At 48.2% G+C, this 12,229-nt stretch overlaps 1 protein-coding gene across 1 annotated transcript in view; it reads right to left on the minus strand.

Annotated features, from left to right (window-relative positions):
- Nucleotides 1-883: 883 nt before the first annotated feature.
- GPR156 (G protein-coupled receptor 156) overlaps nucleotides 884-12,229 on the minus strand; it is a 101,260-nt gene continuing 89,914 nt past the window's right edge. The window contains exons 9-10 of the mRNA XM_028504954.2: nucleotides 8,584-8,742; nucleotides 884-4,424 (exon numbers count right to left, since the gene is read on the minus strand). Coding sequence (XP_028360755.1) covers nucleotides 3,090-4,424; nucleotides 8,584-8,742 — 1,494 coding nt within the window. The 3' untranslated portion in view covers nucleotides 884-3,089. The remainder of the gene's footprint in view (nucleotides 4,425-8,583; nucleotides 8,743-12,229) is intronic.

Consider the following 12,229-nt stretch of genomic DNA (forward strand, 5'->3'; position numbering starts at 1 on the left):
TCTGCTACATCTGATGCTTTTCTCCCCCCCTCTATGAGTTCCAGGAAGGCCAAGTTGATCCTTTAAGGACAGTTTGAGCACAGGTGAGAGAATAGAGCCCCACTTTGGAATCAGGATGGATACCTCTGACCCTGGGATTTCAATCAGCAGGGCAACATATGTATGAGTCAGAATCATGCCTGGCTCCACGCAAGTTCTTAGAACCAACAGAAATGTGCAGAGCCCCAATGACAGTAGCAGAGGCAATGTTTATGTGTCCACAGTTCCTTTGTACAAGTTACTGCCCTTTCTTCAGAAGTATTACAACCAAGAGCATGCCAAAAGTCACTACACACTCTTCCTTTTGGGAATTTCATCACTGGTTTTGCTGGTCTTGGGTAAGAAAATCTAGGGAGGGAGCTGGTGAGGAGTTGGGGTGGGTGGTGCAAGAGTAAGTAATGGATTGGAGACAGTATTTTGGGGCAGGCAGCTGTGGTGTTTGGCACATTGTTTTTGAACCAAATGATAGGGAAAATGGGGGTATATTCTTTATCTTTCCAACTAAGTCTCTCAAGGGTTAAAAAGTCATTCCAGGTAAGATAGATAACAGAAGCCTCTATATAACTGAGTTTGAAACATGGGTCTCCAGATATCCTTCTTTATTTAACTGTTGGGGTCAGTCAATTTTCTTTGGGGTTGTTGAGGAAAGGCTGAAGACAGAATGCATGTTCCACCTGAGTCTTTTTTTTTTATTAAAAAATATTTATTTATTTTTAGAGAGAGGATGGAAGGGAGAAAGAGAGAGAGAAACATCAATGTGTGGTTGCCTCTTGCACACCCCCAACTGGGAACCTGGCCTGCAGGCATGTACTCTGACTGGGAATTGAACTGGTGGCCCTTTGGTTTGCAGGCCAGTGCTCTGTCCACTGAGCCACACCAGTCAGGGCTCCATCTGAGTCTTGAAGGATAAATAATTCACAAGGTATGCAAAGAAGGGAAAAGAATTCGAGATAGAAGAGGAATGGAGATGCAGAAGGGCTGGAATGGTGGGACCAAGAATGTAGGAACAGAGAGAGTGAGAAGGATAGAAAGATGGCCAGGTGTAGAGCCTGCATAGTCCACACTCATAAACGGTAGGTGCCTAGTGGTGACCTACTGAGAGGAAGGGAGCTGGAGGAGCTGACAGGAAAGGAGGAGGTGAAGCCCAACCACAGGATCCCCATGGGTGACATGAGTCCAGGGTCTCCAGAATTTCCTCTAGGCTCTGGGGCAGATGTTTCTGTCACAAATGATATCCATAACACTTGGAAACCCAGGGTAACCCAGTGCCAACTCTGAAGGCCTCTATGTGTCCACTCTCTGTGCCTCTACTCCCCAGCCCAAGACCACAATTTCTGAAGAGACTTGCCTTGGGAGCCATTTCTCTTTTATTAAGCAATCACTTGGACAACAAACAAACAGCACAAACAGACACTACAAACCCACATGCACAATAAGTTGTGACATTTGTATGTAGAAGTTAGATGACAGAAGGAGCTCTGCTACCAGGAGGACCTCCCAATCCAGTGTCTTGATATTCATGAGTATCAGCAGCCTCTGTGAGTCCATGACAAATCTTCTGTGGGACATTTAGAGCTGAATGCCCCACCCCAGGCATGTCTAATGAGGCTTAGACTCCTGCATATGAACATGTACACACACACAGATAGGGGCAGAGAACGGCCTCCAAACAACAACAGCTTAGCAACAAGCAAAGTGGACCTGTCTGTGCTTTCCCTGTGGCTCTGGCAGCAGACAAGTTCCCCACATTGATCCTTCACCAGCTCCCCAGCTCCCTTGAGAGGTGCAGGTGGGCCTTGAGGCAGTGAGGGCTGCTCTGCAAGGAGAACCCAGTTTTGCTATCTTGGGGCAAGTGTCCTGGACTCCAGGGTGAAAACATCTCAGCTTTCCCACACTACCCTTGCTTTATTGCCTGGGCTGCCAAGCCCTGCTTGCCACTCCCAAAAGAATGAATAAAAAGCTGTATCCCAAGGAAAACTACCAACTTGGAGTCCCATGAGCTGTGTGCAAGTCCTACATCAGCCACTGTCCAGCAGTGTGACATTGTGAAAGCCACTTCAGTTCTCGAAGCTGCATGTTTCCCATCTGTCTACTTTCCAGGCTTATCACAAGGAATTATTGAAACTTGATACTGCCAAGTACTGTGCCAAACTCAAGGTAAATGATCAAAACCCATTTGCTTTCCTGCCTTCTTTTCCCCCATTTTCTATTTCCAGGTTTATTTATCCACTGATGGCTACATGACCCCAATGGCACCAAAAGTGCCTCTTGACCAACAACAAGGCCTCCCACACTGTAACAGAGGCCGCCAGTGTGCTGACCTGTGCCACTGGCGGGATCTGAGGAATGGACCACAGGACCAGAAGGCAGCCTGGACATCAGGTGCTACTCAAGCCCAGGAGCGAGATTTGGGTAGCCTGAGCCCTGACTACCTCAGGGATGATGACGAGCTGCCGCGATGGTGGGAAAACATGAATGCCAAATAGTGCTGTGGAGGTGGCTGTGAGTGGGTCTTGTCAGAGCTGGAACCCAGTGGGTGGTGCAATTTATAATCTTCAGCAGGAACACAACCGTGCCCCCTTCCAAGAATGGGATGCTCAAGAATGTAGGAAACTTATCTTTGTAGCAGGTCTGTCACCAAAAGGCCACTTTGACGGATCATAGTCCTCAATTCTGGTTCTGCAGAACTTTTCCTTCCATCTCTCCATCTGTCTGTCCACCAGTCATCCATCTGGTATGTATTAAGAGTTTTGTAGAATACAGGCTGATTAGTACAGAAAAGTTTCTGTGCTCACATAGCACCTTTTATCCATAGAGTAACTTTTATGGTCACTCAGCTGGAGTCTTCTACAGGAATGCTGTGAGGTAGTAACAAGACAGGAAATACCCTTCTTTTTATAGATCAAGTGAGCACTGGTGACACATGGTAAGGGCTGCTCAATGCAGGGTGCTGGTGTGTTCCCCAAAAGCCAGACCTGGCCTTCCTCCTGGAGGCCTTGGTACAGCTTGTCCTGAACTAACCTCTGTATCCAGACCTGCTCTGCTGTGTTTCACACCAGGGTGGGTTTCAAGTCATCTTTGAAGTTCACAACAGGCTTTGAGCGGGCCCACAGCTTTTCCCAGGAAGCCAGCCCCCCAGCATGCTCAGGGTCAGTGTCTGACGAGCCACTGTCACTGGAATCAGAGGAACTCTGGAAGCAGATTTCACAGTATGGCCTGTGGCAGTGGCAGAAGAACTCATCTGAGCTGCTGGACTCAGTGTCAAGGTAGTTGCATGGAGAAGAAAGGGAGGGACAGACTAGAGACCCTGGGGACTGTGGCTGTTGCTGCTCAGGCAAATCTGGTGAGGCTCTGGACAGGGGTGGGCCAGCAGGACATTGTGCCTGGCCAGAACTAGGAGGCTGATGAGGAAAGGCTGCACGGCTCCTTCCAGTCCCCTGGGACTCTGGCTGGCATTGTTTGCTGTCCTTCAGGGTGCCTGGCTTACCTTGAGGATCTGAGAGTAGTGAGGGCTTCTTGGAAGAGGGTACCCTCAAATCAGCAGTTTGGGGGTCCAAGGAGAGGCTGTCCCCATTCTGCACATTTAACCTACTTTTTGCACCAGATAAAATCTTATTTGCCCGATGCCCCACAGCTGAGGGTACAGAGCCTGGAAAGTGTGAGCGAGCCCGCTGTGCTGCCCGCCTTCTCCTCACCATGTGTGGGCTAAAGCCCAGCTCCTTAGGGAGGGGCATCTTTGGGGCGCTGTGGGCAGCACTACTCTTCCAGGGTTGCTGGGGACAAGACAGGGAAGAGGGGAGTGGAGCCTCGTGGCTCAGGCCCAGATCTTGTAAGACTTCCTGAAGCTTCTCCCTGATCACTGAATTGACCCTGGACAGCCGCTTTTGGGGCTCCCCTGAGTTCTCCAGCTGCCCCAGTTTCCTAGGAACAGAGCCTTCTTCACCCGGTATGATACTCTGGTGGGAGGCCATGGGTACCTGGTCTCTTTTTTCTGCATCCTGGCTTTGCTCAGCCTGTGGCTTCTGACTGTAGCCCAAATTTAAATGATCAGAAAAGTCTTTCAAGTCAGACATCTGCCCTGGGGAGGAGCCAGAGTCCTTCCCCGGCCCCTTGAAGCTTTGTGCACTTGGGGAGGGCACTGAGGTAGTCTGGGAGTCCTGGGCAGCCGCACTGGTACCATTCTCAGAGTCAGAGAAGCATAGCGAATGCCTTTGAGTTGCCAGGCCACTCACGGGGGCTGTGGCTTGGCCATCCTCACTGTGGGAAGAGGCAGGAAAGACAACCCACTCTTGGGGGTCATAGTTACACTCAGCTGACATCAGCCTCACTAGCTTCTCTTTGGCGTTGTTTACTTGTTCCTGCAGGCTTTCAATCACAGCATTTTTCTGTAAGATAAAAGCAAAACCATCAACAAAAGATGCTGCTGAAGGTTTTCACGCAATTTCCCATGGGGGAAAAAGTGTGGCACCAAGGAACCTTGGTTTAAATCCCAGCTGCTCTGTGTATTAGCTGGTGAATGGGGCTGTGAGAAGGCACCTCCACAAAGTGGAAACACATGTTGTGCACAAAGTGCTCGGTGCAGTCACTGACACAGGCATTCAGTGAAGGCGAACCATGATTTACTGTAGTGGGGTCTTCATCGCCCCATGTCCCCACTCTGTAGCATTGTCCGTGAGACAGGAAGTTGGAGGAGACACAACTTGCTGCTTGCTGGCTGGGGCACACACTTCTGAGAACTTGGAGGGAAAAGTCACTCTCCAGGACACAAGCCTGAAAAATGGCCCAACTCCAGTTTATCACACTTTTGCAAAATGCAGATGAATTTGAAGCACACCTCAAGGGGATGATCGAGTGGGGAAAACAAGTATTTTGTCTCTTGCTAAACAGACTAGAAAATGGAAAAACAGAGAGAAGGGTGGAGATTCCTGGGCCAAAGAAATAAGGCTGGAGCCAGAAGGGGCCAATGAGAATCTCAGGTTGGTGTTACCACCTGCCTTGGCTGGACCTCGGGGTGGAAGGTGAAAAGTTACTAGTATCTCCTACAGAAGGGCAGGCATTGGAAGTATTGGAGAAGCTTTTTTTTTCTTTAAATAGAATTGTTGGGTCAGACTCTCTGATAGCTTCATTCAATGGATCTAGAATGAAGTCCAGAAGATGAACGAGGCTGAGGCATTTCTGCTTTTGAGCTGCCTACCTGTCGCATGGCTGTTATTTGATACACAGGCTGTGCCCAGGAGGCCTGGCAGGTGTGAGCTGCAGAGGTGTGTCTGTCCTAACTGAGATCATGGGCATGAAGTAGGGGAAGAGCACCAGCGGTGGGTGTGCCCTGCGCATCCTCTGGTGGTACAGCAGCTACTTCCCTAGTTCAGACCTTAGGTCCACCTTCTGAAATTTCTGATGATCAAAGGCAGTAGAACAGGGTGGGGAACTAATGGTCTTCGGGCAGACAGCTGAGATCCAGGGTTTGGAGAAGGTGATAACACAAGCATTGTGTTCTAGGAACTGCTTGTTCAAATACCAAAATGCTGCCTCATTGTTGCCATCCTCATTAGAAACTGAGGATGAGCATTTGGACATCCATTTATTATGCCCTGGAAATAAAAGGATGTTTCCTTTCTCTAGGAGACCTGATACAAGTTGCCTATGGACCAAACCTATGGTGTCTTCTCAAGTTGAGATGGGAGAGCTGACCAGAAGTGACCCTTTCTGAAAGCAGTATCTGGTAAACTAGTCCAGCCATGGTCTCTGGCAGCAACTTCAAGGCAGATCTGCTGCTCTCTATTTATAAGCAGAAAGGTGATTTCTCTAATATTGGCTCTCCTAGTTACATCCTGGTTTAGTCTACTCCTTTTGTCATTGGGAGAGAGTCCCAAACCAGTGGGAAACTGGTGAATAAGGGGAAGGGACTTGCAGCTGAGCACCTGCCTGCCCATTCTCTCTTTTCCTCACCTGCAGAGTGGTGCTCTGAGCATTGCTGGGGCAATCTAGAGGATTCCAGGACTCTCCAGGAGCAGAGGGGATGAGTAACTGGGAGACATTCATTTGGGCTCTGCATGATACCTGGGTGGTGCCAGAGAGCTCTCTGAGCATCACATAGGGGTGGCTGTGCTGATTACCCAGGAGGGACCCTGACCCTCTTCCTCCTTAGCAGCCCATCCTTGTGAAGTCCACTCTGCACATTGTCAGGCTGGCTTCAGGAGGCCTCTACTGCCTCGCTGAGTTAGGAGGAGGCCACCAACTGATGACAACTACCCAGCAAGTACACTCTCAGTGCTGTCTTTTTGTGCCTTATCTGCAAATTTCTTTGAGTGTAGTAAAACAGGATAAATACTGAGTTGGGAAGAATACTCTTCTCCCAGCAGACCAAGCATCTGAAATTGGCTGGTGATCGATCTTTCAGAGAAAAAAGTGGTACTCTATTTTCATGATGGCTGCATACTAGAGGTGTGGTGTGGGCCACTGCTACCATGAGACCAAAATCTGACCTATCATGGCAGCTGCATTTAAATGAGCTTATTAATTATTACTTTTGGCACATCTGGGGAAGCAAAACATCCACAAGTATGCTTCATAAGGTACAGGCCATAAGGAGAAATGGAATCATTCTTTCTTGCTATGGCACAAGGAAGAAAAATAATAGGTAGGTTTCCTCTGCTGTGGAGTGTAGAAGGAAGGTTCTACCCGCTGGCCTTCATACAACCTGGGAAGTCGGTGATGGGAGCTGCCCTGCATGGCATCTGGGGAACCCCTGGTCACAGCAGCAAAGGAGATGAGAATGAGAAGGTAGACTCCCCAGATAATGGGAAAGTAAGAGGAGGACAAGGTAAGGGTGGCCAAGGGGGCTGCATCGGAGGGAAGTTGGAGTCAGAAGCTGCAACAAGCTGAGCTCAGGGTTTGTGCACATATGGAGGCAGGAGAGACACTGTGTCATCCACCAGGCAGGGCCAAGGCTGAGGATTTATGTGCTGGAACCTCTGTAGGCCTGCTCAAAGCCCCAGGATGGCCACTGGTTCTCAGGCCTTTCCTGGGAAAGATGTACCAGGTGTTGGGGCAAGGCCAGCTTTTTACTGCCTGTATGTCTGCTCCCTATTAGGACCTTTCCTCTGCAGACTCAAGGCACGTTTTTGGATAGAGCAGACTCAGTCACTGTGTGGGAAACAGGGTGGTTAGTGTGGCAGAAGTACAAAAAGCACGTCATAAATTACCATAATGCTAAAGAGTCAGGCCACTTGGCTGTTCCAACATTAGCTTATTGTGAATGAAAACCATCCTGGCTGTTCTCGCCAAGTCTCTGGCCTTCTGTTGAGCTGAGAAAAAAAAATTGCTTCTTTGAAGACTTCACAGAGTATAAAAGGCAATGCTAGTCCCTTGCCAGGTGGGGAGAAATCTGGCTTTGAAATAAGGTCCTGAATACTTCATAAATAGTACAGAAATAAAGAAGAAGTATGACTGAAAAAGGTCCAGGCTGGGGTGTGGTGTGGGAGCCTGGAGGGGCATGGACAGCAGGCACAGGGATGGCTAATCCCACCCTCTTACACAAGGACTGCTGATGGTCACGTGTCCGTCCAGTCACAGGAAAACAATCTCCCAAACTGCACCTAGTCAGGTACGTTCTATATTGTGTGTGTGTGTGTGCTGGGGGGGGGGGGGGGGGGGGGGGGGGGGCGGCGGGGACTATAATTTAGTGAGTGTGAAAAATACTAATTCTTCTGGGCCCTGTGCCTCCTTCCCGAGGCAGGGCAGCCTCAAGCTTTCCCAAGTGCTTTCTGTAAGCCCACACCACAGTGTCCAGTTCTGGGAGGGGTGCCAGCTCTGGCTCAAGTACAGAAGAAGGGCTGGGGGCTCCCCAGTCCTCCATTGGTGCTACTATGATATTCAGAGGACCTATTCAGCCCCTCTCCCCATCTTGAGACATTACTGACTCTCTGGGTTGGTGGGGTGATTGAGATCTCTAGTTAGAAGCTGCAGATACAGTAAGGGGCCCTAGAAGATCTTGTGAACGAGGACACTACTCTGCGTAAGGAAAGAACATATCGCACAGAAGCAGCTCACGCCCACTACAACTCAGGACCTTTACAGTGCTGTTCCTCTGTTTGGAAGGCTTCTCCCTGCACTCTTTTCTGGCCAGTTTGTACTTAACCTTCAGTTCTCAGCTCACAGAGTCTTTTCTGACAGCTCTAAATTAGGTTCCCTTGTCCTTGCCACCCATTTTTCTGTCTTATCACCCTATTTTTTGCCTTCATTATTCTATTGGCCAATATCTATTTCCTGCATTAGACTGTGAGCCCCATGAGGGTAGGGACTACATTTGTCTTATTCATCAGCACTTAGCACAATGCCTGGTACATCTGTTCAGTGAACGAATAAAATGGGTGAGGTCAGCAATGGGAAAGTCCCTGGGGAAATGTTGAGGTTTTGCCTGCTGCTAAGAGAAGTGGGGGAATGGGAGGAGAAGAAAGAACATTAGCAATGTGACAGCTGGGGCCCACTGCTGCCTGCCATGAGTTCTTTATAGAGAATCCACCAGGCAGGGGTCTTGCTTACTTCAGTGAGGAGTCTTTCCATGGAGGTTTTCTCTCCTCTAGCGTGGCAGTTCTGTTCCTCACCATACTGGGTAGGGCAGCTTTTGCTGGGAGTGCTGAAATATTTGGCCATGCATCTAATTGTTTGGTTTTCCTCTTCAAATGCCTTCCATTGCTTCAGCTGTTAAATAAAAGAACACATGTTATTTATTTAATTACACACCCAGAAACACATTCTCTTTCTCTTTCTCAAGAATACCAGGGAATGGCAGTATTGCACAAACACACAAACTATTCTCTCCTCAGAACGTGCTTTACTCTGGAAAGATCATGGACAGTAATGACAGATGGCATAGAGAATGTTAAGGTTATACAGTTTTTAAAATGCCCAAGGAAGATGACAGGTAGATGACATAGAGCAGTCTTAGCTTGACCCACTCATTGATGAACTGGTCAAAGAAAACCAGACTGAAGTATATTCCGAGGGCCATATTCTAAAGCCAGAGTTTATGAGCTATAACAGGGTTACGCAATCTAAACACGGTATGTTTCAAGTGCAGCTGTTTCTAGTTATACGTAGCTGTTCTTAATTATCCTCATTTGTTGAGTAATGGTATGCTCACAGTGATTGAAAACCCAGTTCCTTGCTGGAGGACTTCTAACTCAAATCAGTAATCAAGGCTCAGATGGAAAACAACAAGTGGTAATAAATATCAATAAAAATGACAGAACATTAGGTCTGTGATCTGACCACCTTTTTTTCTTGACAAATGAGGGAGACTCAGAAGAAGTATGAGTTATGCAAGCAAGAGAGCAGCAGAGCCACAGCTGTAACCGGGCACTGTGCCACACCACGTGACCACAACACAGCTGACACAGACAGACCCTGTTAACTGTGGGGTCCTCAGGAAAGTTTTCCAGGAGATACTGGCTTTGAGAAACAATCTGTGGGTACACGGGCTAGTTTACTTCAACAAGGGTGGAACTGAACATAGAATATTTACATGCAGGGGCCGTCCTCCTGAGCCTTTGGGACACTCTCTCTACCTGGCAAAGGCCAGTGACGTGGCTGCCAGGGGAGGACACAGTGCTGGAGGCTTCTGTTTTTCCCTTAGGAATTCTCATAACTAAGAGTCCTAGTGATGTACACTGGGCACTCTGGCACCCTAGAAGCGATGCTGGTGACTGTGGGGAGCCTCATGGGAGTCCTGGGACTTCATGCTCACTCATCAAACATTTACTAACCACAAGTTGGTAAATCTCAGGTAGAATTCTAAATCCTCCCATCAGTTTCAATACCATATCTCACCCAAGTCCTCTTGGGTCCTCTGTTGACTCAGCAGGACCCCTCATGATATCAGCAGTCTGTGTGATCTGTGCTGGGTCAGGCCAGGAGCCTCCCCTGCAGACACCTTCTCGAAAGCCTAGGGTGCTGTGAGCTTACCACCCTACTCAGGCGCTATTGGAACCTGGCACCACTGGATCACTGAATGGTCTTGAGTGGATGAAGCTGATGCCCAGGGTTGTTCCTAGTGTTGACCCTAGCAGTGTCACCGTATCTTGGCCCCTTCTCAGGCCCCCTCATTTCCTCAGCAGTACACCTTTTCCTTTCTCCCCCAGCACCCTCAGTCCAACCCACCCTCCCAGGGCTGCTGTAGGAACTGCTCACACTGGTGTAAGGGCACTTTCAGGCCTTTTGGTCTGCCTCACCCCAAATGGGCCAGGTGGAGTCAGGGTGTACCTTGACAACAGCCACCTTCCCCATAGTTCCCCGTTTGTGAAGATCCTGGTCTTTCAGGCTTGACCCTTAGAGGTTTCTGAAATATCACAATAAATGACACTCACATCACAATTTCAGGACCTCTCCATGACCGCTCCTCCAGAAGGACAGGCACATCCTTGGTTTTCAGCCTCTGGGCTATGTGGGTGTGTGGCAGGCTAAATAATAGCCCCCCAAAGGTGTTCCCCTCCTAACGGTTCCCCTGGAACTTGTGAATATGTTCACCCTTACATGGCAAAGGGGATTCTGTAAATGTGCTTAAGGATTTCAAATGGGAAGATTATTCTGGATTATACCAGTGGACCCAGTGTGATCATGAGTCCTTTTGAGAGGGAGGCAGGAGGGCCAGAGTCAGAAAAAGAGAAGTGATGATGGAAATAGAGGTCAAAAAGAGAGAGATTTGAAGATGTCACACTGCTAGGTCTAAAGATAGGGAAGAGCTCATGAGCCAAAGAATGCAGGTGGCCTCTAGAAGTTGAGAAAGGCAAGGAAATGGATTCTCACCTAGAGCCTCTAGAAGAAACACAGATGCACTAACCCCTTGATTTTAGCAAAATGGGGCCTATTTCATGTTTCTGACTTCCAGAACGATAATACATTTGAACTGTGTCAAACCACTGTTTGTGTTAATTTGTTATAGCAGTAACAGGAAACTAATACAGTGGTATTAAATCTCAAGTCTTTAACAAGACCTACTAGGCCCTAGTAACTAGGGCTTTGAGAAGCTCACCTCTTAAACTTCTGCCACACTCTCCTTCCTTCAATCTGTGCTTCAAAAAGTGCAAAGATTTGTGGTGCTCCAAACATAGCCTGTTCTCTCTCACACCTCTCTGTCTCTTGTCCCCCCATCTGAATGCTACCACCCCCCACACCAATCTGCTCAGTGAACTCTTGCTTCTCCTTCAAGACTGGGCCCATTTTCTGAGATGTCACTGAGTTCCTAGACAGGCAGGGCACCCCTTCCTCAGCATTGTGTAGTATGCCTTCCTCAAACATTTAAGACATGTATTATAATTCCTGTCATGTCTGCTCCCAACTACGCCTAGATATGGGGCTATGTGTTGAACTGCATGTTCCCAGCAGTTAATAAATGAATGGACAAATAAATGAACAAATGAAGAAAGTTTTCCTTTAAAAAGTTCACGTATCTAGTAGGGTCGCTGAGACATAGACAGATAACTCTAAGGCAGGGTAGAAAGTCCTAAGTACTTACATGAAACACTTTGGGGTGCTGGAGGAGAAAACAATGTCCTATCTCAGCACCCATCTGCCTCTCAGAGGTGGAGGAAGGAAAGGAGAAGTTGTGTGTGGGGATGGTTTGCATTCAGGTTACCATCAACAAAAGCAGAGGCTGGCTCATTCTTGGTGATGTCCTCAGTGTTTGTCATAAACACTCAGGCATTTCCTGAGGGCCCCTGTAGAATGCTACTTGGTCCACCTGCTCTTCATCCACTTCACTCAGCTCTCTAGTGCCACCTAGCCACCCTTGTGGTATCTGTGTCTTTGTTTTCATAAAGCCCTCCCACACAGCCCAGTCTGAAGGCTCATTGGCAAAAAGGAAGTTCCCTCTCCCTCTTCTCTTCCTTCCCCATGTAGCTCTCCTCAGATACTCTTCCAGATTTGTGTAGCTGTCTTTCTCTTCTAAGAATATACAGTGCAGCTCTCTCATAGGGAGACTCTTGTACCAAAGACCATTGAGCCAGAGGACAAAGTACATTCAAGGGTGCACAAAAACCAGACAGACCTTATAGTGAGTTTTAGATTTTTTTCTTTTTTAAAAACCATATTTTGTTAATTATGCTATTACAGTTGTCCCATTTCCCCTCCCCTTTATTCCCCTCCACCCTGCATACCCCCTCCCACCTGCATCCCCCCCCCACTTTAGTTC

Source organism: Phyllostomus discolor, chromosome 2 (assembly GCF_004126475.2).
Source record: "Phyllostomus discolor isolate MPI-MPIP mPhyDis1 chromosome 2, mPhyDis1.pri.v3, whole genome shotgun sequence".
Taxonomy (NCBI): Eukaryota; Metazoa; Chordata; class Mammalia; order Chiroptera; family Phyllostomidae; genus Phyllostomus; species Phyllostomus discolor.